This window comes from Syzygium oleosum, unplaced genomic scaffold (assembly GCF_021117445.2).
Source record: "Syzygium oleosum isolate NSW1041296 unplaced genomic scaffold, Sole_v2.1 Sole_v2.01, whole genome shotgun sequence".
NCBI lineage: Eukaryota > Viridiplantae > Streptophyta > Magnoliopsida > Myrtales > Myrtaceae > Syzygium > Syzygium oleosum.
This window is the reverse complement of record NW_026607485.1, coordinates 5,632,863-5,659,777: the sequence shown is the minus strand read 5'-3', so window position 1 is coordinate 5,659,777 and position 26,915 is coordinate 5,632,863. Positions and strand designations below refer to the sequence as shown.

General features: G+C 39.2%; 2 protein-coding genes and 1 pseudogene across 5 annotated transcripts in view; 2 read left to right on the top strand and 1 right to left on the bottom strand.

Moving 5' to 3' along the window:
• Nucleotides 1-26,915, top strand: part of LOC115694232 (disease resistance protein RPV1-like) — a 133,364-nt gene that overhangs the window by 104,645 nt on the left and 1,804 nt on the right. For 3 of the 4 annotated variants that reach the window (XM_056316828.1, XM_056316837.1, XM_056316826.1), the window contains exon 6: nucleotides 26,127-26,257. The gene's annotated coding sequence lies outside the window, so the exon portion shown is untranslated. Of the gene's footprint in view, nucleotides 1-26,126; nucleotides 26,258-26,593; nucleotides 26,724-26,915 lie in introns of all 4 variants that reach the window. The other variant, XM_056316830.1, reaches the window with a different exon arrangement.
• Nucleotides 2,102-6,626, bottom strand: LOC130139626 (uncharacterized). The gene is made up of 4 exons (XM_056316996.1): nucleotides 4,902-6,626; nucleotides 4,642-4,732; nucleotides 2,918-3,112; nucleotides 2,102-2,342 (listed from the first exon to the last, which is right to left on the bottom strand). The coding sequence occupies exons 2-4, from the start codon at nucleotides 4,699-4,701 to the stop codon at nucleotides 2,250-2,252; spliced, it is 348 nt and encodes a 115-aa protein (XP_056172971.1). The 5' UTR covers nucleotides 4,702-4,732; nucleotides 4,902-6,626; the 3' UTR covers nucleotides 2,102-2,249.
• Nucleotides 21,128-23,249, top strand: LOC130134560 (disease resistance protein Roq1-like; annotated as a pseudogene).

The window sequence follows — 26,915 nt, the reverse complement described above, 5'->3', positions numbered from 1 at the left end:
GAAGAGAATCAATGGGACATGACATTGGGGCGCATACCATTTCTGGTACCAGTTCCAAAACAGGTGCCTAGAAAAGTACACTGGACCACTCTATCCAATAAGGATGAGACAAAAGGCATAATTTAGACATCTTAGAATTGGCTCCAACAGACAATGTATTTGGCCCCATAGTCCTACTGAAGAGGAGCTGCTTCATTTGATTAGAGAAAGACAGACAGAAACAGCGCACAGAATACAAATTTAGGATCGATAATCCATCTTAAAATGCATTACATGACATAAAATTTGAGCTTCAAGTACCTAAAAAAGTTATATGTCTAGACCATAAACATATCAACAATCCCATAAAGTTTCCAGCAAGTAAACTTTTTAATAAATAGTTGGATGTCTTTATCCACTACATTTAAGTAGTCAACCAACACTAAGCTCCAAAGCTTAACATATACGACTCAATTCACACAACTAGATACTTCAACAATTGGTGGTTCGCGTGAAGGGCGTTTGCACCCCATTCTGCTTGCGTTTTGTCTATGGGTTGATTTACCAAAACATAAGAAAACAAGATGCTACGAATGACGAATTGTAAATATAAATATGAGAGCCCTAGAAAATTCAAGATTCACTAAACTCTTCAAGGTAGAATTGGCAGAGAATTCCGGATAACTCCTAACAGACCAAAACTCAACAGTTGGACAAACATGATAGAAAAGAAACCAATAAAATTCACAAGTCCCAACCACAACAATTTTTCAATTGTCTTACCACAGGATCAAGTCCGCAAAAGGATGCCATAGCCCTTCCTACAGAATGCCCAGTCACCATGGCGTTGATGTCTCCATATAAATCCTTGGCTCTTATCACAGCATCCAAAATACCAAGTCGAATTGTCGTATTGTGATAAGCATAATAAAATCCAAGATGAACCCAAGCAACAATCAATAGACTAACATTGTAACTCAATCCAAATCAGAAGTATCCACAGGTTGCAAGAGGCTTATCATCTCTAGAACTTACCATGGCACCAGGCATGCCAGGGTAGTTTATGTCAAGCTGTTTCCAGTAGAGATCTTCAACCCAATTCTATATGCTGTATACATTAATAGAAGTAATCACTAACAGAAAAGCTCAAATTATAAAGAGACGTGACAGAATTTTTCACAGAACAAAATTAGTGAAGTATGTGATCTCCTCACGACTCCATCTAAAATTACAAGAAAGGAACTTTCTTGTGTTGGCGGAAATGATTCACCCTTTTTCCATTCGTATGGACAGCAGACCCATGTGCCTTGTGTACACATTCACTGAGCCGGCGGAGATCCACAAATTTTGCAACAATTCCGTCCTTAGCTAGTGGCAATGTGCCTATAGTAGAAGGTAAGGTCACACAGACTGAGAAGTGGTCTCCCAAGGCACTCTTTGTTTCACCCTATAAAACCGGTTAATTGCCTAACCGTGCAAGTCCCACAGTTCCAAAGTCCACACATCTGCCAAAATTGTGAAGCTCAATACAAGTTCAAACACCCCCCCCCCCCAAAAAAAAAGGAAAATAGCTACATGATTCAACTATAAATAGCTCAGCTCAGCATCCACACATCCTTACTAGGTTTTATCAAGTCTGGTAAACAAAAGCCACAGGCTCAAGATTAGATTGACAGGTAAACTTGCAAACGCATTCATTCAATAGAAGTCACGGAGTTGTATTTACAAGGATGACACATTCAACTTCATGCTATTTACATTCGGAGTGAATTTGAGTAGGGTGCTTATGCATCTTGTGATGGATATGGACAACAGATTGATGGAATGCATTTCATGACCGTAATCACAAAGGTCCCTTATGATCTTTGAGAAACCAGGTACTGACCCAGGAGCATTTTAACTGAAATTGCTCTTGCCATCGGAGTCTGAAGGCAGCCTCAATGCAGAAGCAGAAGGATTCCTGGAAAGCATAAGATTTCCTTTGACATCTTCAGCTCCATATTCCTTCAATTGTGCGTCCATGATGATTTTGCACGAACCCTACATCCCAGCCATTAATCACACACCATAGTAGACTAAATGGTCCGTGATGCTGTTACCAGTTACCGATCTGCAGAGACGCACTCTCATTAGTCATCCATATATATTCCTGGTAACAAAGGACCAACATTCTCTAGAACAAGCTGGTTTGTCCCATGACTTATTGCATCTAGCATGACAAATCCACAAACTAATTGCTTGACCAAGTAGCTACGACTGAAGCAACTTCATTACCTGTTGCATGATGGATCTTCTCCAGAGCTATCACAAACTTTCTCGACCTGATAAACCAGACTACCAAATCCTATATTATACAGCCATGCCTGCAACAAGGGGAACATTCCAATTACATGTTAACACTGACATGGAAAAGATTATGATTAGTGGCCAGAGAAGCAGGTGGAATCAAATCATTTTCACATTATCTCACATCAATATGTTTATCCGTGGCTGTCATTGAGCTAGTGGCCAATCATTATAAGCATTAGTAGACATACAATAATTAAAATGCGTATAATTGCACAGAGCTTAAGACTAGGTTATTAGCCATCAGAGAGAGAGAGAGAGACAGAGACAGAGAGAGTATAAAGCATACATTATTACGCTGTCTTAAACTTTGGAATTGGTACAAAAAAACTCATGATGGCTCTTGCAGGAATGAGAGTTACTCAAACATTTCTGAAAAGTCATGAGTACTACTAACTATCCTGCTTTGCTAAGAAGATTAAAAACAAGACAGTAATATTTTATATGCTAAAAAAAGAGAGTACATACATTGTTGGAATAAATGAGACTTCACCAGTTAGATAGGTTGAAAGAAATGCAAAGCAAACATCAAATTCAATCCACGATAATTCCCCATAAATTATATGATATTCTGTCAAAATCAAAGCCTTACCTCTCTTGGGAAGTGATGGTAAGTCTTCCGTGGGAACCAAGAATAATACAGAGGCAAATGGGGCACAATATCATGTCCATTAGTAATACGTATTGTATTTGGCACACGGTCACTGTAGTAAGACGCAAACGCTGAATTGCCAATACGAGGTTGTCCAAATGTTAAAAGCTGAACTTTCCGTGCTTCATGATTGACCTGGAAATGAAGTGTCACCAGTTATATAAGTAAACCAAGCGAATGCTGGTCTGGAAAAAACAGCTTCAGCACACATAATTAGACAGCCAAATAATTTGAATGTTAATACATCAATGGCCCTTTCGGGACCGAAAAAAAACACTACGCATCAATAACCATATCTCGCATTTCACATACAATGTTGAACAATAGAACAGCCCTTTCTCTCCATGAGGGTTGAAGGTCTAGCGATACTTTGTCAAGATCCCATCCATAATTTTCCCAACACCAAACCCCACACCCACAATAAAACCAACCCCACCCTCAGCCCCAAGAAAAGGTGTTAATAATATGGAATAGTAGGATTGAGGGGTGAATTTACAGACAAGGTGCATTTAAATGCTGCCACAAGAAACAATTGGATGTTGGTGGCGTGAGTCACATCCTGCTAATGACTTCAACAAAAAATTCCAGGTTCATAGTGAAAATGCCCCTTGAACTCCAAAACTTACTGTCATAAATAGCAAAGGAGAAACTAAATCAAAAAAAGGGCCACGACGCATGGGCATGATGTCACAATCGTCTTAGACCAATTTTCAGCAAGAAACCAGAAAAAAAAAAAGTAAAATTTTAAATCATTTGTGTTAGGACAAGATGTTAAACTTGCTACTAATACCTCGAGAAAAGGTACAGTCTATAGTTTATGCAACTTATGATCCTATCACAGGCCACATGAATGTTTGACTCTAAAACAATCACTACTTGTCATGGAGAAGAGAATCAATGGGACATGACTTTGGGGTGGGTACCATTTCTGGTACCAATTCCGCAACAGGTGCCTAGAAAAGTACACTGGACCACTCTGTCCAACAAAGCTGAGACAAAAGGCATAATTTAAACATCTTAAAATTGGCCCCAGCCTACAACGTATCTGGCCCCGTAGTCCGACTGAAGAGAAGCTGCTTCATTTGATTAGAGAAAGACAGACAGAAACAGCGCATGGAACACCAATTTAGAATCGATAATCCATCTTAAAATGCATTAGCACTTTTAAGATTACATGACACAAAATTTCAGCTTCAAGTGCCTAAAAAAGTCATATGTCTGAACCATAAACATATCAACAATCTCATAAAGTTTCCAGCAAGTAAACTTTTTAATGAATAGTTGGATGTCTTTATCCACTACATTTAAGTATTCAACCAACTTGAAGCTCCAAAGCTTAACATATATGACTCAATTCACACAACTAGATACTTCAACAATTGGTAATTCGCGTGAAGGGCTGTTTGCACCCCATTTTGCTTGTGTTTTGTCTATGGGTTGATTTACCAAAACGTAAGAAAACAAGACGCTATGAATGACGAATTGTATATATAAATATGAGAGCCCTAGAAAGTTCAAGATCTACTAGACTCTTCAAGATAGAATTGGCAAAGAATTCCGAATAACTCCAAACAAACCAAAACTGAACAGTTGGAAGAACAAGATAGAAAAGAAACCAATAAAATTCACAAGTCACAACCACAACAAATTTTCAATTGTCTTACCACAAGATCAAGTTCGCAAAAGGATTCCATAGCCCCTCCCAAAAAATGCCCAGTCACCATGACGTTGATGTCTCCATATAAATCCTTGGAACTTATGACAACATCCAAAACACCATGTTGAATTGTCGTATTGTGATAAGCATAATAAAATCCAAGATGAACCCAAGCAACAATCAATAGAGTAACACTGTAACTCAATCCAAATCAGAAGTATTCACAGGTTGCAAGAGGCTTATCATCTCTAGAACTTACCAAGTTACCATGGCACCAGGCATGCCAGGGTAGTTTATGTAAAGCTGTTTCCAGTAAAGATCTTCAACCCAATTTCGTATGCCATAGACAATAAATAGAAGTAATCACTAACTGAAAAGCTCAAATTATAAAGAGACGTGATAGAATTTTTCATAGAATAAAATTAGTGAAGTATGTGATCTCCTCACGACTCCATCTAAAATTACAAGAAAGTAACTTTCTTGTCTTGGTGGAAATGATTCACCCTTTTTCCGTTCGAATGGACAGCAGACCCATGTGCCTTGTGTACACTTTCACTGAGGCTGCTCTTCTTAGCTTAAATTTTCATCAAATCCTTGGCATGTCAATTGTGAGGGGAAGAATTGCTAAAGTTAACATGCATACCTATGTTCTTGAGTACCTCTGAAAGCTATAATCATAGCATTAAGGTCCTTGGCCACCCCCAACATATGCCTACAGGTGTAGGATTTAGAAATAGAGACAAACAATTAGATACAATTCAAGCATAGAGGCATCACAAGCATCTAAATTGATAGGCCACTGTAACACGAATTGTATACCTGTAAGCAGTGCTGGACATCAACTATCAGTTCAATGACTTCGAACCCCAGCTTTCATATCAAGAAGGCATTAATAACCAGTTCAGAAGCTCATAAGACAAGGCAGCATATGCCCACAAAATCTCATCTCAAGAATTGGCTATTGAGTACTGAGATCCATTATTCACGCAACCTTAGCAACAATGCTATATAAGAATGTAGTCAAATTACCATGGTCTTTCCATCACATCTAGGACATGTCTAGCTAAAAAGTTCAGTCAAATCTGACATGTAAACCCGCAATAAAAGCTTTGCTTTAAATTAAAATTTTATCGTATTGAAATGGTGAAACCTGATGCGTAACAACAACAAGCTTTAGGCAAATGTGAATTTTTTGTTAAAGAACACTTATGGCAGATGCATACTCCACCAATATCGCGGCATGAGTGTGATTGTAAACAGCTTTGTGAGACCTTGGACTACAGTCCATTACTCAACTGGACTAAAGCTGAATAGCCGATGTTCAATCACTGTGAGCACTCAACAAATTTTATTCCCAGAGTAGAAACAGCAGAATGAGATTTGCATCGAACATATATAAGGAAAGCATAGCATCGATCCAAACTCGGTAATCTAAGGGCTTAACAGAATCAACCAAATACAACTCAACGCACGTCAGTTATATGCTTTGAAAGCATCCAATTGTACACCAGAGGTATAGCTTGCCCCCATTCAATCAGGTACACTACGGCTCCACAACACAGTCAACGATTTCCCCCAACCCTAAAACACCTAATCCGCACAATTCACAATACAAATTTTACCGTCCAAGCTCGAAACACGACGTACTCAATCCCAGCGCCTTTGTCTATTCGCGCCTTCTCACTATCAAAACTCCCGATCAGAGAGAATCAGAGCAGTAGCAAGTGATGCCATGAACGCGAATTGCAATTTACTTCTCGGCCTCCACTTGCGGCAATCAAGCATTGTCAGAACAACCACCGCCCCTCAACCACGACCCGTTCCGCCGCTCCCTATCCTGCAACAGAAACCGAAGGATAGGACGACGGATTTGCGATCTTTCCTGATCTGCCCTCGGGATCTTCTTCTGTTGGCGGGCATATTCGGCTTCACATTGGGTGATTTCGTCGTTTGCGTCAGGCCATTCAAGGAAGTTCTTCTTCTAAAATCGGGACGTTTAGAAAGATTGCCCGGCGGGGTCTTCTGTTGTGTTTTAGCCTTGAGAGAATGAGACGTGCTTTTTTTGGAAAATTTTGGGTCCTATCTTCACCCCTCCTTTGGAGCTTCCCTTTGATTTCTACACATTAGCACTTTGAGTCGGCTTGGTTCAATTAGTTGGTTCAAACTAAATTCTAAAAAATATTCTAAATTAAAGTTAATATTATTTATCTGTTCATTTATATTCGTGGAGGTATGTGAAAATGCAATTACCCCATTATGGTCGCAAGCTCTCTCGAATTAAATTTTTCAAATTCATGCTCGAATCGATATAATGACTCGAGTCGTTCAAACTCAAGTGACCGACGAGTTGAGGTTAATTGTGAATTATGGAACCCACTTCTCATGGGTTGAGAGAGAGAGTTCGAGAAGGCAACTTGCTATTGTGTATCGATTCTCGAATACTCTCGGAATACTTATGTTGAATTGGATCCAATATTTCCTACGTTTTTTCTCAGATAAATGTACCTCCAATATTTTGAGTTGAATCGCTTATCTAAAATTTACAAAAATATTTATAGTGTGAATACAATTGGACTGATCACCGTTTTAGAAGACGATGGCATTGTCATCCCACAATTGCTCGGTTGATATATGAGTCGTACAATTATCGGGATTGAATACTACACTTTACACATAAAAGATTATTAAATAAAAGAAAAAGTCTATAATCTTTGAGAACAAAAGTCATTGGACCTTTTTCACCGGCTATGTTTGAAGTAAAAAACAAAGTTTGTAACCTCACACAACAAAAGTTACGAATGTCGTTTAAAAAAAATACCAAAGAGTGCGAATGAATTATTATTTTTATATATCGCAGTTAGCTCACACAAACAAAATAAAACAAGAACCCAAATGTGCGGTATGCGTGATGTTTGGTGGCTCTCACAGATTTATATTCATAGTCAAATGTTTATAAAAGCACAGAAAAACTAGTACACGAAACAAAAGGTGGAAGTTAAGAAAAAGTGAAATTCAAGAGAAATTATTGTGGAGAGTAAATTAATCAATTTTGTGGAGATCAATCTTCAAATCTCTTCCTTTATAGGTAATACAAATTATAAACACATCAATCCTTCGTTCGACTTAAGTCAAATTTTATAAGCATAGAACAGATTTATGGAAGAATCATTTTTTGATCAGGCTCATGCATCGCTCTTTCACTATAAAAGAAGAAAAAAAAATTTGAACATTAGAAAGTCGCAATCCGAACCCAAGCATGATAACCCAAATGATGAAGGGATCACACTATCTTCCATTAATTCACTGGTTGAAATCATGTCGTGAGCGAACCTCTGATCGGTTAGTATTTTTAGGTGTGCGCAACGTTATGTGAAAGGATTTTCAAGCCTTTAACATATTAGTTATGATGATAAATTCATATACTTGTAAATGGACTGAGTGATTATGGCTCAGATAAGACATTCCATAACGAATATAACACTTTATGATAACAAGTATGGATAATCATATTGATGATTTCTTCTCACTTTTTGATTTATCAACAAAAAAAAATTGCAACCCATCGGGACTCAGGCGGAAAATTTTCGAGCCGCGGGTCCATCTTGCACATGAGCCCACACTAGATTCAAATACATTCGGACTGGTGGGAAATTTTCGCACCACTCGCATAAAACGGAAAATGAAAAAAAAAAAATACCAAAGCAAAAACCACTCCCCCCACAATATAAAAACAGCGAGAGACAACTCTCTCCTCCCCGGATCAAACGACCTTCTGATTCCGACTCTCTCCTCCTCCCCTTTTTAATGCCAATCGTCACTTCTGATTCTGATTCGGCCTCTCTCTCTCTCCCTAGAGCAAGCAGTGATGACCTTGATCGGTCGAACGGTCGATCTCCGCTGTGGCGAGACCCTCGGAAGCAGCAGGCGTCGTCGGACGAGGCCCTGTCCGACGGCTCCGAGTAGGAGCAGCTGCAGCTCAACGAACGATTGACCTATGTGGTGAGAGTCTGTCTGTCTGGTTGTTGTTTCTGCTGTTCTGTTCAAAGGCTTCTTCTAGAGAAGTCTTAAGCGCAAGTGAGATCACGGGAGAGGGCAGTCCAAATAATGATGCTGCTACGAACCATTTATTAGCGTGAACGTGAAATGATTGGTAACTCTCGGAGGAATTCAAACGAACAAAAAGTATTGTAAGAGCTAACGGTATAAACCCCCGCCTAATTGGTAATCGGGTGCGTGATTTTTGAGGGAAAGTTATGTCGACTAACTTGCTAGGCGTTGACTTTTGTTGGATGTTCTTTGTTCAGAAGTCCCGTTGGATTGTTATCCTACTTTAGCTAATTAAAATGAAATGAGGTTTATTCGATCAAAAAAAAAAAAAACTTGCTAGGCGTTGACTTTGTTCGGTTCGCATGCTGGTGTTAAGGGACGAGCATCAACAATCTCTATCTTTAAAGGGGAAAATGCATCTACAAACCACCAAGATGGAAGGGAAAGTCTGACGTGGACTCCTGCCTTAAAAGGGATTTATTGTATGACCTCGTATCAGTTAGATCGGGCGGACCTTTCGATGTTGAAATGGTGCTGTTAGATGCTGGATTTCAGGTACATGTGAATCTAGATAGATTGATCGCCACCACCTCCCAAAGGAGCCTGGTTAAATGGAATGTTTGAGAGAACGCTTGATCGTGGAGCTTCCTGACTCGATTGGATACCTCATAACCCTTGAGCACTAGTCTTTGAGAAACTGCAAATTGATAAAGATGCTACCAGACTCAATCTGGAATTTGGAATCACTTGCTGAGTTGGATATGTCGACCATGGACATAGAAGAGCTGCCTGGTTCGATCGGGATCATGAAGCATTCGAAAGTACTGTAGATGAGCTTCTCTGCCATAAGAATGATATAGAGTGCAGTATGGAAGCTGGAAAGGCTAGAAGAAATAGATGCGGAGCTTAGTAAGAATTTGCCAATAGAAATTCCAAGAATATCTGGATATATTCATCTCGGAAGATTTTGAAACTGACGTACTCAGATACACCAATTACCAAGGCTTTTAGAAAGTCTTATATGTCTGCATATTCATACCGAGTTGATAATGGCATTTCCAATCTCTCAAACTTGAAAAGCTTGAGAGATTAGTCTTTGGGAAGCTGAAAGTCTCCTCACCCTGTTGACCCGTCAAAGGTTATGGAAGATTCTACCCCCCGGTGGATCGATAGGTTAAACAAATTGGAGTCTTTAGAGTTGTCCTCTTCGACGATGACCACCATACCACTAGATATTGCATAGCTTTCTCATCTCAAGAGACTCGAACTGTCTAATGAATGTCTGCGGTGCCTCCCAAGGCTTCCCTCAAGTTTATTGCCCTTACGAATCAGACATTGCCAGTCAACGCATACATTGATAGACCTATCAAACTTGAAGAAACTATCAGAACTTGTAATTGAGTACTGTGCAGTTACAGAAATTCCAAGCCTTGACAGTCTGAAAAGTCTTAGAACTTTGGAGCTGAACGAACTCAACCAATTAAGCATATTGGACGATCTGAGTGGCTTGAAGAAACTAATGGCTTTTCATTTACATCATTGTGGTAGTTTAGTCGACTGGGCTTTATGTTTCGGTGTCAATTCGGGCCTGGGCCCAATCAGTCCATTGAACTGGACTGCTCGGAGTTCACCTTAATTAAGATAGGGGAAACGAAACCGTTTGGAAGTTTGATGTCGCTTTTGGTGACTTGACTTCGAATGACTGCAACATTTATTTGAGGCATTTGATTCTGATCCCAAAATTTCTGCATTCATGATAATCGTCAACTTTGACAGGCTGGAGCGATGTTGCGAGGAAGCATCCTTACTGACCAATTTTGCAGCGAAACGGGCCCACGGCTTTTTAGTTCAATGACCTACCGAAAAGTCATTTGAAAAATCTTCCTTTTTAGTTCCTTAATGTTTTGTGGTGAAGAAGGAACAAAGGTCTTTGATAGTTGAGGCCCGCATGCATCTATACGAAATGCCTTTCTTTTCTTTTGATAATGTAGGAGTTAGACAGTGGATCCCACTTAATTTTCTCTTCTTCCCCGGGCTCTGGAGCTAATGGAGGAAGCTCACTTTTGATTCAAATGGAAGGAGTCTGATCTAAAAAATCTGCAACAAAATTTTTGGACTATGTTTTTCTAAAACAAAAGTTTAGTGGAGTATAATCAAAGCTAAAGCTATCGGAGAACGAATTCGATCTTCCATCGATCTCAATTCATGGAATTTGATAATTCCCAAGAGTCTTTTTTGACTCATTGAGTTATCGTGATTAATAGCTTCAATCTTAAATTTTTTTTAGGATGCTTGGATATATGTCTAAAAAGACTTAAGAACTCATGAGTTCCAGAATGAAACATTTTTACACCTCCGAATCTAGCAAGATTTTACTCTCTCCTCCTTGGCTGCCCCCACCATGTGCTTCCTCCATGTTGTCCTCATCAAATATCAAATAGGTCCATTTAATCAACATTTGTACCCGATCGAAATCTGAAGGTCTTGCCGGTGTTGGCGCATTCACATCGCTCATGCACTCGCTGGCAAGTGCGAAAGTGACCCTGCAATTATGTACAGGCAAAGATGCAAGCCTGTCCCGAGCAGTGTCATCCCTGCAATCTGCGGGCAAATGCGTAGGCATTTATCAAGACACGTGTTGTCAGGATTTCCGATGGAAGATGATATTTTCAATTTGTGGTCACTTGAGTGTGAAGTTTGGTTGTCTCCAATTTCTAGAACCTGTACATAGTAGAAGAGCGAAGGCGTACTCGATCTAATGGCTTGATCGACTTATCAACTTATCCCACGATTAGCTTTAAAGTTTGTGGAGGGATAAAATTTAGAATGCATTGTTTTTAAGGGGGCCTTTTAAAGTGCCAGGACCAGATGACTTTCAAGCAGTACTTTATCAACATCAGTGGATGGCTATGAGCTATTCAGTCGGTTTTAAAATTGAGAAACTCTGGCTTGGTGCTGGGAATAGTATTAACCAAACTCTTATCACCTTGATTGTCAAAGTTGACTTTCCTAAACGGTTGGAGCAATTTCGGTCTATTAGCCTATGCAATATTTCCTTTAGTATTATCATTGAGATTACCTTGATTTGATTGCAAAAATTTAAGCTAAACTTGACTTTACTCAACCAAGTAAGTTTCGTTCCGAGTCATCACATCCAATATAATATCATCATTGCTGAGGAAATAATTTATTAACCGCGCAAAATGAAGGGGAAGGAAGGCTACATGCTAGTCAAGGTGGGTTTGGGCAAGGGGCTTAATAGGTTGAGGCGTGAATTCACGTGGCTGGACTTCTTGATTCATTGGTGGATCCCATCATGCGATTTATTGCGACTAACAGTACGCAGCATTTTAGAAATGGGGAACTAAGAAAAGCTCCAGGGGCAGGGGGTGTATAACAAGGGGATCTGCTTTCGACTTCAATCTGTCCTTTGCTTGGGGTGACTTTCTCACTTAATCATGGATTTGGTTGAGAAGAGTGTTTGGAAGCCTGTCCGAATTTTCGTTTTCCATCCCTTCATGTCATTTGTCCACAATAGCCACCTACATACTCAACCGACTTACCATTAAAAAGAAAATTTGCTCCCTGCCATGAGGGCATTGGAGTAATTTGGCAGCAGCAAAATAGACATCCAATTGATGATCAACAACTCATATGACCAGACCGGAGGCAGTTTTCCCCAAAATAGCCCCGACTCGACACCCCAACCCCGAAGGTGACACTACAATCATGTACAAGCAAGGACGCGGTGCGGGCAGGTGTGTGGGCAATCATTGCAACGGAACTACCCGTGATTTCGCACAGACCACATGTCCAGTGATTTGCCGTGATAAGGAACGTAATAATTGTCAACTTTGACAGGCTGGAGCGATGCTGCAAGGAAGCATCCTTACTGACCAATTTTGCAGCAAAACTGGCCCCACGACTCTCTGCATATTCACCCAATCCTGTGGCTTCTAAGTTCAATGACCTACCGAAAAGTCATTCGAAAAATCTTCCTTTTTAGTTCCCTAATGTTCTGTGGTAAAGAAGGAACAAAGGTCTTTGATAGTTGAGGCCTGCATGCATCTTTACGAAAAGCCTTTCTTTTCTTTTGATAATATAGACGTTAGACAATGGATCCCACTTAATTTTCTCTTCCTCCTCGAGCTTTGGAGCTAATGGAGGAAGCTCAGTTTCGATTCAAATGGAAGGAGTCTAATCTAAAAAATCTACAATGAGGTTTTTGGACTTTCGTTTACTGAACCAAAAGTTTAGTGGAGCATAATCAAAGTTAAAGCTATCGGAGAATAAATTTGATCTTCCATTGGTCTCAATTCAAGAAAATTGATACTTCCCAAGAGGCCTTTTTTTGACTAATTGAGTTATCGTGATTTAATAATAACTTTGATCTTAAAAAAAAATTATGACGCTCGGAAATATGTCTAAAAAGACTTAAAGAACTTATGAGTTCCATAATGGAACCTTTTTACACCTTCAGATCTAGCAAGATTTTACTCTCTCCTCCTTGGCTGCCCCCACCATGTGCTTCCTCCATGTTGTCCTTAATCAAATATCAGTAGGTCCATTTAATCAACATCTGTACCCGATCGAAATCTGAAGACCTTGTTGGTGTTGGCGCATTGACTTCACTCATGCACTTGAGGAGGTCAGCTCATCAACCACCGGGAATGACCATGGCCATAGGCATGGGGTTTTTAGGGTTTTGTATGGGTGTGAGCAGAGCAAAGGAAGAAACGTGCAAAGTTCAAGGAAGGATCTGAAAAGAAGTTGTCGTGTGAGCAGACCAAAAGTGTAATGCTAAAAAGAAGGTGGACGAATGTAAAAGTCTCAAGCGCGTAGTGGGAAAAGGGCGAAAGCAAAGCAAGATAATATTCCAATTCCACTTTTCTCAATAGTTATAATTGTAGACTCTTTCTTTTGCATATTGAATTTCAAATAACCTCGATTTCATGGATTATCTCACTTTTAAGACTCTAAAATTTGTTAAGTCCGGTTTTTTTAAATAAAACTTAAAACTTTGGCAAGTTGTCCAAAATCACATTCGACTATACTAAAGTCACCTCAGATCCACATTAGCTCTATTTACCTGTCGCTGTTCATGCATGCTGTCGCATCAGATTTTTATCGGTCGTCTTAGACGAAATTGTGATGGAAGGTGCTTTTTGGTAACTAGTACAAATTGGGTTATTAGTAATACAGAAAAAAAAAAAAGAAGTTGGAGAATCAATGTTACATTGGGCAAAGTATAGGATTTTCTATGGAATTTTTTCAAGCAATGTCCAATTCACGTCAGATTTTTAAGCTCGCCAGTTGTCCAAGCAAACCGCCACATCGGATTTTCAATGTCCGTCTTATAACAAACTTTGATGGAGCCTATTTTTTTGTCCTCATACAAGTTTTAGATTTGACGACGTAAAAACGATTTGGACAATTGATGTCAGAGCGAATATATAGGTTAGGATGTTTGAGGGAACCGCCACTCGCCATCATTGGATTGCCGCCCGCCCATCACCATCACGAGCCCTTACCTCCTTCGTGCGTCGATCTATCCGCGAGTTAACTCGTCGACCTAAGTCCATGGAATTCACCACCGACAGAGGTCGCTAGCTACGACCACAAATCCGCGGTTGCATGGCCGCGGGTGTCGGTGGGGCCGACTCAGTGAATTCGCTGGATTTTTTGGAGCCACGGAGAGAGGCCCACGGCCCTGTTTTATCATTGAAACCAAATGGCCAAAAAAGAAAGAGAAAAGGAGGGAATTCCTCGCCACGAGGGGCATTTGGGTTATTTTGGCAGCAGCAAAAGACAGGATGCAATTGAATGGGGAGCACAGAGGAAAAGGACGGGCGGGAGGTGGGGGCGCGCCTTGATTACGGTGGTCAGGTCACATTGGGGGGAGTGATGGGAATCGTGTGTAGTGAAGAAAAGTCAAAGTCTACGAAGACTTGGACTACGAACAGTCCATGATGAACCAGCTTTGCTCAAGAAGGTATCACACATCGACCAAAAACAAAAACAAAAAAAAAAAGGAAGAAGAAGAATCACACCACCTATTCATTTTATTTGGCAGTTTGTGCCTCACAGTCAGGCTTCCATAAACGTAGAGATTTCATCAAAAAGATAAAAAAGAAATTTGTCACTAGATCACTCTGTAAAATCCAAAACTAATTCATTTGTTTCATTATTCACCCGCAAAAATCACACGACAATAAATCGATCTCCATTTCTCAATGTTCATCGTTAATTTCATCTTGCGATTTCCTCCGATCAGATACCATCATATGAAAATCGAAAATCATATAAAAGCGAACTCTTAGGGTATGTTTATCTTGATGAGGATTTTCTTGTCATGGGAAAATGGTTTTAGGAAATTCAATTTCAGAGAAAGTAAATCAAAAAAAAAAATTGATTATGGCGAAAACAAGTTGAAAAAATTGATTTTATCGTAATTGGTAATAAGTGAAATCCATTAAAGGCGGCTTCTATCGTTAAAAATAACATATAATGACTAATAAACTGGAATTGATATCGTCTTTATTTAATCTGTAATCCATCAAAATAACAACAATTACAAAGAAATTAGGATAGAAATTAGAGAAAACGATTTCTTCATGCCAAGTCATTTTCTCTAAGCTTATTACTTTTAGTCCATGGTAAACGTTTTCCATCATCGAATAGATTTACGTAATTCAAACACTAGAAAGTATGGAAAATAATTTCCCAAAAAAATGATTTTTCATCAAATAAACTGACCGTAAGTTAAATAAAGGAGGAAGCATGTGAGGGACAGTTCCATCCTTCTTTTTTTTTCCTTTTTTTGGGAAATTATTACCTTTCGGAACAAAATTGTACAAGTGTTTGCAAGCTAACATCGTTGATATGTGCACTTTGACTCAATAAGCACGAGCTCTTCGTCATTTGAAGGTTAACAAAATAAATCCGGGTTATTTACAAGTAATGTTAATAAGTATACTAAAATTGATATATTAAGTGATATTGATCAAATCATTTTAGCAAGTGAATGAATGGATTTTTGAAAATAGATACTATACAAGTGCGAAAATACAAACGGTTCTCATTTTCTTTTAAAGAAGGTTTAATTGGAAAAACTGAATTTCCCAAATCTAGAGAATCTCGAACTTTCCACATTGCTATTAAAAATGTCTTGAACTTTCAACTTTATCACGGAGAATATAAATTTTCAGTTTTGTATTAAGTTGACATGAAATCTTATGTCATGACCTTTCAATTGTATATATTGCATCAAGATGTTTATACCTTAGATTTGACAAATAAGTTCAGTATATAATTTCAGAGTTCTACCCTGGTCCCTTGTCTAACGAATGCCATCACAGCAATTGTCTTTTATTTCTTGGTTTTATTTCTTTTCGTTGCGCCTGCAACGACTATAGGCACGGGTTTACTGGGGAAATAGCCAATTCCCCTAGTTTCTAAGATCATTGGTGCCCCTCGTTCACGATGTTTTTGTGGCCCATAGGAACAAGACCCACTTTACTTAATACTAGTGGTATTGGCTATTTTCTGAGCCAAAATTGGTCCGAGCACATCTTTTTCGTTGAAGAGACGAGACTTCCCCTCGTACGAAAACCCTTGCTATTCCTACTCATCCTATAAAAAATAGTAAAATACAAGAAAATTCAAAATTATTGAACCCAAAATATAAAGATAAAACACAATAGATTTGAGATAGAAGTAGTTTTTAGAATCATAGTAATTTAAAAGATTAATTAGATGATTTTTGCTACTATATATATAGGGAAGTAGCTTTTGCAAATGTCGTGGAATTAGAGTTCTTAAATTTCTATGACTGAAAGAAGTTCTATTGAAGTCCTAAACGTTATCTATTTATACTAACGTAAAGCTAAAGCCTTGAATCTGGTTTCCTCCCTCGAAATATTCATTGTATCCTTGATAGATATTATTCTCTTTAGTGAATAAGATGATGTAAAACTGTCTTTCATTGGACAAAGATGGAAACCATTGTATTTTTCTTTTTTCTGCAGCTATATGCACCAATATAATTGAAGATGGATAGAGGAAATGGAAGAAGCCAATGACAACACCTATAAACGTGGAAGTGGAAGTCGTGGATCAGAGCTTGCTACTAACTACCCCTCAGCTGCAAAAGCAACAACTCTTCAGATTCCTTATTAATGGCGCACGTAGCGCTCCTCTTTAGTAGTTCCTTAATATTTTGTGGGAAAGGAACAAAGGTCTGGATAGTGGGACCCGCGTCTATACGAGAAGTCTCTCTTTTCCTTTCACGAGAGTAGGAGTTAGGCGGTGGATCTCACCCACTTTCTCTTCTTCACCGAGCTTTTGAGCCAGTGGAGGAAGCTCGATTTCGATTGAAATGGAAGAAGTCTGATTTAAAAAAAAATTCGCAATGAGACTTTCGGACTTTCGTTTTACCAAAACAAAAGTTTAGTGGGGTATAATCAAAGCTAAAGCCATCGGAGAACAAATTTGATCTTTCATTAATCTCAATTCAAGAAATTTAATACTTTCCATTTCCAAAAGTTTTTTTTCACTCGTGGAGTCCTCGTGATTGATAACATTTAGGATCTATGTCTGAAAAGACTAAAAAAAATTTATGTATTCCAGGATGGAACATTTTTTCACCTCCGGATCTAGCGAGATTTTACTCTCTCCTCCTTGGCTGCCCCCACCACGTGCTTCCTCCATGCTGTCCTTATCAAATATCAAATAGGTCCATTTAATCAACATCTGTACCCGATCGAAATATGAAGGCCTTGCTGGTGTTGGTGCATTGACTTTACTCATGCACTTGAGGAGGTCAGCTCATCAACCACCGGGAATGACCATGGCCATGGGCACGGGTTTTTTAGGGTTTTGGATGGGCGTGAGCAGAGCAAAGGAAGAAATGTGCAAAGATCAAGGAAGGATCTTGGAAGGAAGTTGTCGTGTGAGCAGACCAAAAGTGTAATGCTAAAAAGAAGGTGGACGAATGTAAAAGTCTCAAGCGCGTAGTGGAAAAAGGGCGAAAGCAAAGCAAGATTATATTCCAATTCCACTTTTCTTGAGAGTTAAAATTGTAGACTCTTTCTTTTGCATATTGAGATCCAAATAAGCTCGTTTCATGGATTATCTCACTTCTAGGACTCTAAAAATGACTAAGTCCAGCTTTTTTTTAATAAAACTTAAAACTTTGACAAGTTGTCCAAAATCACTTTCAACTCTACTGAAGTAACGTCAGTTCCACATTAGCTCTATTTACTTGCCGTTGTTCATGCATGCTACCACATCGGATTTTTATCGATCGTCTCAAACGAAATTATGACTGAATGTGCTTTTTGGTAACTAGTACAAATTGGGGTATTAGTAATACAGAAAAAAAGAAATTGGAGAATTGATGTCACTTTGGGTAAAGTATAGGATTTTTTATGAAATATTTTCAAGCAACGTCAAATCCATGTCATATTTTTAAGCTCGTCTGTTGTCAAAGCAAGCAGCCGCGTCAGATTTTCAATGTCCGTCTTATACCAAACTTTGACGGAGCATGTATTTTTTTTTTGGTCCTCGTACAAGTTTTGGATTTTGACGACGTAAAAACGATTTGGACAATTAATATCACGGTGAATATATAGGTTAAGATGCTCGAGGGAACCGCCACTCGCTGTCATTGGATTGCCGCCTGCCCAGTGCCATCACGAGCCCTTACCTTCGTGCGTCAATCTATCCGCGAGTTAACTCCTCGACCTACGTCCATGGGATTCGCCACCGACAGAGGTCGCTAGCTACGACCACAAATCCGTGGTTGCATGGCCACGGGTGTCGGGGGGGCCGACTCAGTGAAGTCGCTGGATTTTTTGGAGCCACGGAGAGAGGGCCGTCGCCCTGTTTTATCATTAAAACCAAATGCCCAAAAAAGAAAGAGAAAAGGAGGGAATTCCTCGCCACGAGGGGCATTTGGGTTATTTTGGCAGCAGCAAAAGACAGGATGCAATTGAATGGGGGATGGAGGAGCAGAGAGGAAAAGGACAGGGGAGGGGGGGGGGCGCCGTGATATGATTATGGTGGATGGAGCGGGAGCTGTCGGCTGTCGGTGGTCAGGTCACATGGGGGGGAGTGATGGGAATCGTGTGTGGTGAAGAAAAGTCAAAGTCTACGAAGACTTGGACTAGCGACAGTCCATGATGAACCAGCTTTGCTCAAGAAGGAATCACACATCGACCAAAAACAAAAGGACGAAGAAGAAGAAGAAGAATCACACCAACGATTCATTTTATTTGGCAGTTCGTGCCTCGGAGTCAGGCTTCCATAAACGGAGGGATTTCATCAAAAAGATAAAAAAAAAATTATCACTGGATCGCTCCGTAAAATCCAACACTGATTCATTTGTTCCCTCATTCATCCGCAAAAATCACACGACAACAAATCGATCTCCATTTCTCATGTTCATCGATAATTCATCTTGCGATTTCCTCCGATCAAATACCATCATATGAAAATTGAAAATCATATAAAAACAAACTCTTAGAGTGTGTTCATCTCACTGAGCATTTTTTTGTCTCGGGAAAAATGCTTTGAGGAGATTCAATTTCAGGGAAAGTAAACCGTGAGAATTTGATTGAGGTGAAAACAAGTTGAAAAAATTGATTTTATCGTAATTCGTAATAAGTGAAATCCGTTAAAGGCGGCTTGTTTCGTTAAAAATAACATATAATGACTAATAAATTGGAATCGATATGGTCTTTGTTTAATATGTAATCCATCAAAATAACAACGATTACAAAGAAATTAGGATAAAAATTATGAAACCATATTTGTAAAGTATTATATATGATTGTGTTTTTGGGAATGTAAGAAAATTGAACATTGATGAAGTATATTCTTCTCACTTCAACGCAGCAAGAAATCAGGAAAAACGATTCCTTCTTACCAAGTCGTTATTCTCTAAGCTTATTGTTTTTAGTCCATGGTAAACATTTTACATTGATCGAATAGTTTTACGTAATTCAAATACCAAAAAAGTACGGAATTTTTTTTTCTCAAAAATGGTTTTTCATCATACAAATTGACCCTGAGTTAAATAAAGAAGATGCTAAAACAATATCTCAATGACAAATTTTCATGAATATAACTATGAAAATAAATTTCTCTGGGCACGGGAAAAAATCTTGCCAACAACACAAAGTCGCGCTAAAGTAGTGGCGGGTCTTCTTTTCCACATTAGGATGACCCATCTTCTTTTTCTTTGCTGTATTGCTTTATGTCTTTTCATTATCACTTTGCTTTTATCCAGATTTTCCTTGGATTCTCGCGGGCCAGTTTCGCCGTGAACGACGGTTGAGGTCTCCGGTGGGTTTATTACTTTGATAATGGATTGATAGGCGGCCACCATTCGATAAAAAGATTTTCTTTTTTTGGGCCTGCAGCATTTGATAAGTAGGGCTTTTGAACTTTTTTCATCTCTGAAACGTTTCTCGAAGAAAAGATCAAGTGAGATCAATGGATGGGAAGCGATGGTCGGTTTATTCATCATTGGATTGATCATAATCCGGACTCTGAAAAGCTTATGATATTGTACGTGCCAACTCTTTACGGGTGGCTTTGGTTAGCTAAACAACAGTTGATAGAAGATGATTTTGGTAACTGCTGCTTATGTTGGTTGTCGTCGAGTCAGTATCGTGAAACTTTAGTTGTGAAGTGGCTATTTTCTATGGGGAAACACGAAATGTTCAGTTACCACAAAATTGATGTAGAAACTTGAAAAATACTTACAAAATAAACACCATATGTTCAGAGAAACTTTGATCTTTAAATAGACTAACCAATCGTATCATCAATTATCAGAAAAGTTGATACTGTCTAATTTAACTAAATGGAAATTACGAAATTGCCATATACATACAGTTTTGCCTTGCATCGAAATACAATCATTAGATTAAAAATTGCAATAGCTATCACTCTCCAAAGAAAAAATAAAATAAAAGAACAGCGTGGGGGGAGATGTGTGTCACAGAACTAGAAGGGCAAAGTCAAAGTATTCGAAGACTTGGACAACGAACAGTCCATGAACCAGATTTCTCAAGAAGGAATCACACATCGACCAAAACAAAAAGGAATCACACCAATAATTCATTTATCTGCGCGTGTGGGAGAACAAAAACGTCAAAGAAAATCTCTGTGATCAGGCTAAGGAACAGCAACTCATATGACCAGACGGGGGGGGCTGTTTTTCCCAATATAGCCCCGACTCGACACCCAAACCCCGAAAGTGACCCTACAATTATGTACCAGCGAAAACGCGCCGCGGGCAAGTGCGTGGGGCATTCATTGCAACGTGGTGTTGTCAGAAACTCCACAAAGACAAAGATTATTAAAATTCAAGAGCATAATAACGGAAAGCACTCGATTGCGCCCATCTTTTTAGAATTCCAGTCTTCCTGTTTTTTCAATTGCGTTATGACGGTGAAGATAAAAGAGAAGAATTGAGTTGGGAGGGGCCACTTTGGTTTTGAAAAAACCTGCATTCGTCAACTTTGACAGGCTGTAATGAAACGTTCTTATTGGCCAATTGTAGCAAACTGGAGACCCTGACTCTCTGCATATTTAGCCAACCCTGTCTTCCACGTTTAATGACCCACAGAGATCTCCGTTTGTTAGTTCTGGCTTCTAAACTTTTTTCCATCTCTAGCTGCCACTGCTTTTCAATCTTTTCTTGAGGAGAAGGTCAAGTGAGATCAAATGGAGGGGAGTGCCAAAAAAAGACGCATCTGTGAAAATGATGGAATAGCAGGAGGCGCTTCTTCTACTCACACTTCAACAGAAGGTCAAGGAATGGCTACTTCATATGACTATGAAGTATTCTTGAGCTTCAGAGGACCAGATACTCGAGCAGGTTTTACCGACTTCCTTTACACTAGTCTGATAGCTGCAGGAATCCGTGCATTTAAGGATGATGAAGATCTCCGCAAAGGGAAAGAGTTTGCCCCTGAACTTCTCCAAGCAATTAAGCAGTCAAAGATCTTAATACCTATCTTTTCGAAAGATTATGCCTCTAGTGTATGGTGTCTCAAGGAGGTAGTCCAAATGGTCGAGTGCAAGAATAATGGGGGACAAAAGATCATCCCTATTTTTTATGATGTTGCGCCTGCAGAGGTTCGGTACCAAACTGGGGATTATGAAAAGGCCTTTCTTTCACATGAAAGCAAGAAGCGATATGACCAAAAGACTATCGGAGATTGGAAGGCTGCTCTCCGTGCAGTTGGGGAAATAAACGGACACGACCTGCAAAGCATGCCCAACAGGTGACTGCTTTTAGCATTCCGTCTCATGTGCCTTGTATCATTAAACTTGATGCATTTTAATTGGTTTCTTTTCTAGATTTGTGTATTAAATTGTGTGCAAATGAAGTTATACCGTAAAATCACACTAAATAATGGCACAATCTCATTTTTTGTGCCATTTCATTCCCAGCAACATTTTTTGTTAGTTCAGGTCATTCATTAACCCCAAGTGCCTCTGCTAATTCATCTAAATGGAATAAATCGTTGAAGAACAGATTTAGAATATGTCTGTAGTTTTCAATTTGGTCTTGTCAGAACTTAGTTTGTTTCAACTCAGTTTTCTAACTCATTGCCTTTTGACCTCCAACAAACACCAGGCGAGAAGGTGAGTTCGTGAAAACATTCACGCATAAGGTTTTCAATGAGTTGAAAAAGGCTTCTCTGGCAATATCAGACTACTTGGTCGGTGTTGATAACCAAGTGGATGAAATCATGAAAATGATGGGTGCTGGGACAAGTGAAACACGAATTATAGGAATCCACGGGATGGGTGGCATCGGAAAGACGACTATTGCCAAAATCATCTTCAATAAGTTTTTACACGATTTTGAGAATTGGTGCTTTCTTAGTGATATTCGAGAAACGTCAAAAAAAAATGGCATTCATCACTTGCAGAATCAACTCATCTCTAAAATCCTCAAAACCGAATGCATGGATATAAAAGACATTGATGAAGGAACTCAGACAATTAAAGACAGGTTGTTGAATAAAAAAGTCCTCCTTCTTCTCGATGACGTGGATCACCAGGATCATATGGATGCACTCGTAGGTAAGTGTAATTGGTTTGGTACTGGGAGTAAACTTATTATTACTACTAGAAACAAAGATGTTCTCAAGGTTCCTGAAGTGGATGGCCTTTATGAGGTTAAAATCATGGATTCCGATCAATCTCTTCAACTTTTTAGCAAACATGCCTTCAGAAGAGATTCTCCTTTAAATGAGTATATCAACCAATCCAACAGGGCGGTAGGCATTTGTGGAGGTTTGCCGCTAGCTCTTAAGGTCATAGGTTCACTTTTATCTCGCACCGAAAAGGAAAAGTGGGATGGCAAATTGAAGGAGTTGGAAAATGTTCCTCCTAAAGATGTCCAGAAAAAGCTGAAAATAAGTTATAATGCATTACCTAATCGAGAAAAGCATATATTCCTTGATATAGCTTGTCTTTTCATTGGATATGACAAAGACATCATGGTTCACTTTTGGGATAAATCTAAATTTTCTATGGACAACCCTATGGAAGTTTTGCAGAACATGTCTTTGATAAGTATTGAAAAGGACAATAAAGTGTGGATGCATGACCTACTCAGAGACCTCGGAAGAGAAATAGTTCTCAAAGAAAGTAACTTGAAAATAGAGAAGCAAAGTAGGGTGTGGGATCCTAAGGAAGGATTTGATTTGCTAAGGAAACATAAGGTAAACCCCCCACTTCATGGATTTTTTTTAATAAAAAAAGCCAGTTACTTTTTGTATTACAGGAATGATAGTATTGAACTCAGCCGCTTAATATAGTGGACTTGAATAAATGGGTTTCCTTTCAACCTTCTTGTTTTTTCAATTTTCCTTTGGGCAGGGTTATAAAGAAGTTGAAGCTCTTCGACTCTACCTTGACTATCCGCGGCAGTATTGTTTTACCTATGAGGGCTTTGAGAGCCTGTCAAAACTAAGGTTCCTTGAAGTGGACAATTGGACAGAAAATTTCTGTGCAGAAGAGAGGCTTCTTTGGCACGATTCGCCATCGAATGTTCGTCCAGCTAATGAGAATTCATATCTCCTTCCACAATTACGATGGCTTTCATGGCAACGTATTCCCCCAACATTTAACATTACAAATTTCTCCATGGAGGATGTGGTTATTCTTGATCTATCTTGGAGTAAGATTACTAATGATTGGCAGGGGTGGATCCATATGGAGGTATGTTATATGCTAGACAACACTTCTTATTCCATCTTATGAGATTCAAAAGTAATCTTTACATGATTTTTCTTTTACAGGTGATGAAGAATTTGAAAATTTTGAATCTGACCGGATGCAATTGCTTGGAGAGAGCTCCCATCTTCTCTGCTGAGGTAAATTTAGAACGATTGATCCTAAAGAGCTGTAAATCATTAACTGAAATTGATAGGTCGATTTGTCATTTGAAAAGCCTAGTTTCCTTAGATGTAAGCTATTGTGAGAAACTTCAGAGGCTACCAGATGAGCTGGGTGGAGATCTTGCGAGCCTTGAATACCTATCTCTAGGATATTGCGAATTGTTGGAGAGGCTTCCGGATACAATCGGAAATTTGGAATCGCTGATTGAGCTGGATATATCCCATACGAGGATCAAAGAACTACCCGATTCCATCGAAAAGTTGAAAAATTTGAAAGTAGCGAAGATTGTGATTGCCATGAGTAAAATACTTGATGCTCTCTGGACGATTGAGAAGCTCGAAGAAATAGATGTCCGATGTACTGGTCTTTTCAATGTGGAAGTGGAAATTGGCAATTGCATCTATAAAAATCGATCCCTAAGGATCTTGAAATTGGAGTATGCTGCAATATACGTGGTACCGAGGCTTCCTAAAAATCTTATCATTCTAGAGTTGTCTACATTGCACATGGATATGTTTCCAGATCTCTCAAACCTGACTAATTTAAAGGAATTGAAACTGAGCTTTGACCCATCTGATAACGGTGGGGAATCTGATGGGCCTGTGGAAGAATATCCGATGCCACGGTGGATTGGGAATTTAAGCAAACTGGAGACTCTGGACCTAAACTCTTGTTTTTTTTTTACCCACTTACCCACGGATTTTAGTAGTCTCCTTCCTCGACTCCAACGACTTTCCCTCAGATGCCCTAATCTGCGTTGCCTCCCGAGCCTTCCCTCCAGTTTATTATCCTTGGATTTGTGCTCTAAACACGTGACCGCCTTACCCACAGATATCGGTCTCCTTCCCCGACTCCAAAGACTTCAACTCTACGGCCCTAATCTGCGTTGCCTCCCGAGCCTTCCCTCCAGTTTATCATCCTTACATTTGGTAGGTTGCAAGTCATTTGGTTCCCTGGCGAATCTGAAGAACCTATCAGTTCTTAGGATTTTTGACTCTGTAATCTCAGAGATTCGAGGCCTTGATGGTTCAGAGAACCTAGATTTGCAGCTTTCGGAACTTCAACAGGTGTGGATATTACCTGATCTAAGTAATATCAACCAACTACGGCGTCTTTCTGTGGACCACTGCAGTAATCTGGTTGAGATTCAAGGCAAACTACCACAATGTTTGGAATCATTGAGTATTTGTGGCTGTGGATCTTTACAGAAGTTGCCTGATCTATCAAGCTTGAAGGGACTGCGATCTGTTGAAATATGGCTTTGCGGGAAATTAAATGTGGAGGCAATTTCTTTGCTTTGCTCGGAGAAGGCAATCGAATTTTGGGGGAGACAAGACGAATCAGAAGGAGAAGATGACGAATCTGGATACGAATTTGAATATGGATATGAGGAAGAAGACTGACGGATAAGTGCACGTTGCTCTTGAAAGTTTCTTGATCGCCGACCACAAATTGTTCCCTCGCGTGCAAACTTTAAACGAATTGAGGTAAGTTATTTCATCTGACAACCAATGTTTTCCCTTTTCTGCAATCAAACTCTTTCACGGATATGAGCAGAGAAGTTTCACGTGCACTTTTTAATTACCTTTTCACGAGTTGATGACTGAAAATCTGATGAAGGTTTTGGAATTATGATACCTCCGGACAACCAGAGGGTTCTTAATTATGTACAGACATTCGTTCTCTTCTACTAGTTTGGTTTGGCTTTTTTCGCCATATTCTCTTTGGATGGTTTCTTCTTGGTTTTATGTTTCCCAATTGGAGGTATGCATGTCGATCGCATCGTTTTTATTTGGTTTGGTTTGTAACAAATTATTAGATATCCTCGTCGATTTGTTGCTTCACATATTTCGAAGTTGATAACCTCGCTTTGCTTTGGAGATGACTTCCTTGTACTGTAAACAATTAGATGGAATGTGTGTCAGAAGGTCATATAATAACTATGGTTCTCATCCTGGAACTTTACAGCATAATGTGAAGAGGACAGACACCCTGTATTGATATGCTTATGTTTAGTTTATTTTTCAGGAAAGATGTGCTTCTTAGTGAGATTTGCAAATATTATGGAGAAGTCATAAAATGAAGAAAGAGGAATTTTACTTGGGTAGCGGATCAATAGTTGGTGCAGCAAAACTTCCACCTCCAAGGTATCATAAATCGTCTTATAGTTAAGGCTAAATTTCAGTAATATCGTTACCTACTGCCCAGGACATATGATAAGTCTCACTTGGGGTTAGAAATCATGTAAATGAAACACTTGTGTGATCTCGATTATTGCCTACATTTTCTAGAAATGGTTATGCCTCGGTGATTATCTATAATAGAAGCCCTTCCATTCACCTCGGTTATACTAGAGGATTCTTTTAGGTTTTAAGATTGACAAGAAGTGCTAAGGGAGAGATCTGAAACTGCCTCTTTGCCGATTTCTAATGTAGCTGAGAGGAATTAAAGTTTGAAAAACTTACAGAAATCTTATTGCGTAGGGAGGTATGGCTAATTGGGCAGCTGTACAAATGAAGACCGAATAAAGGAAAATGAAAATGACATCCAAAGTGAAGTTTTATGTCCACTTTTTAATTACTTTATGAGTTGATGCCTAGGAATTTGAAGAAGGTATTGAAATTATGGTACCTCCGTCTAACCAGAGGGTTCTTAATTATGTCCAAATATATGTTTTCTTTTCCTATTTTGGTTTGGCTTTTTTAGCTATATTCTCTGTGGATGAGGTATGCATGTCGATTGCATCGTTATTATTTGATTTATGACAATTCATTAGATATCCTTGTCGATTTGCTGCTTCACATA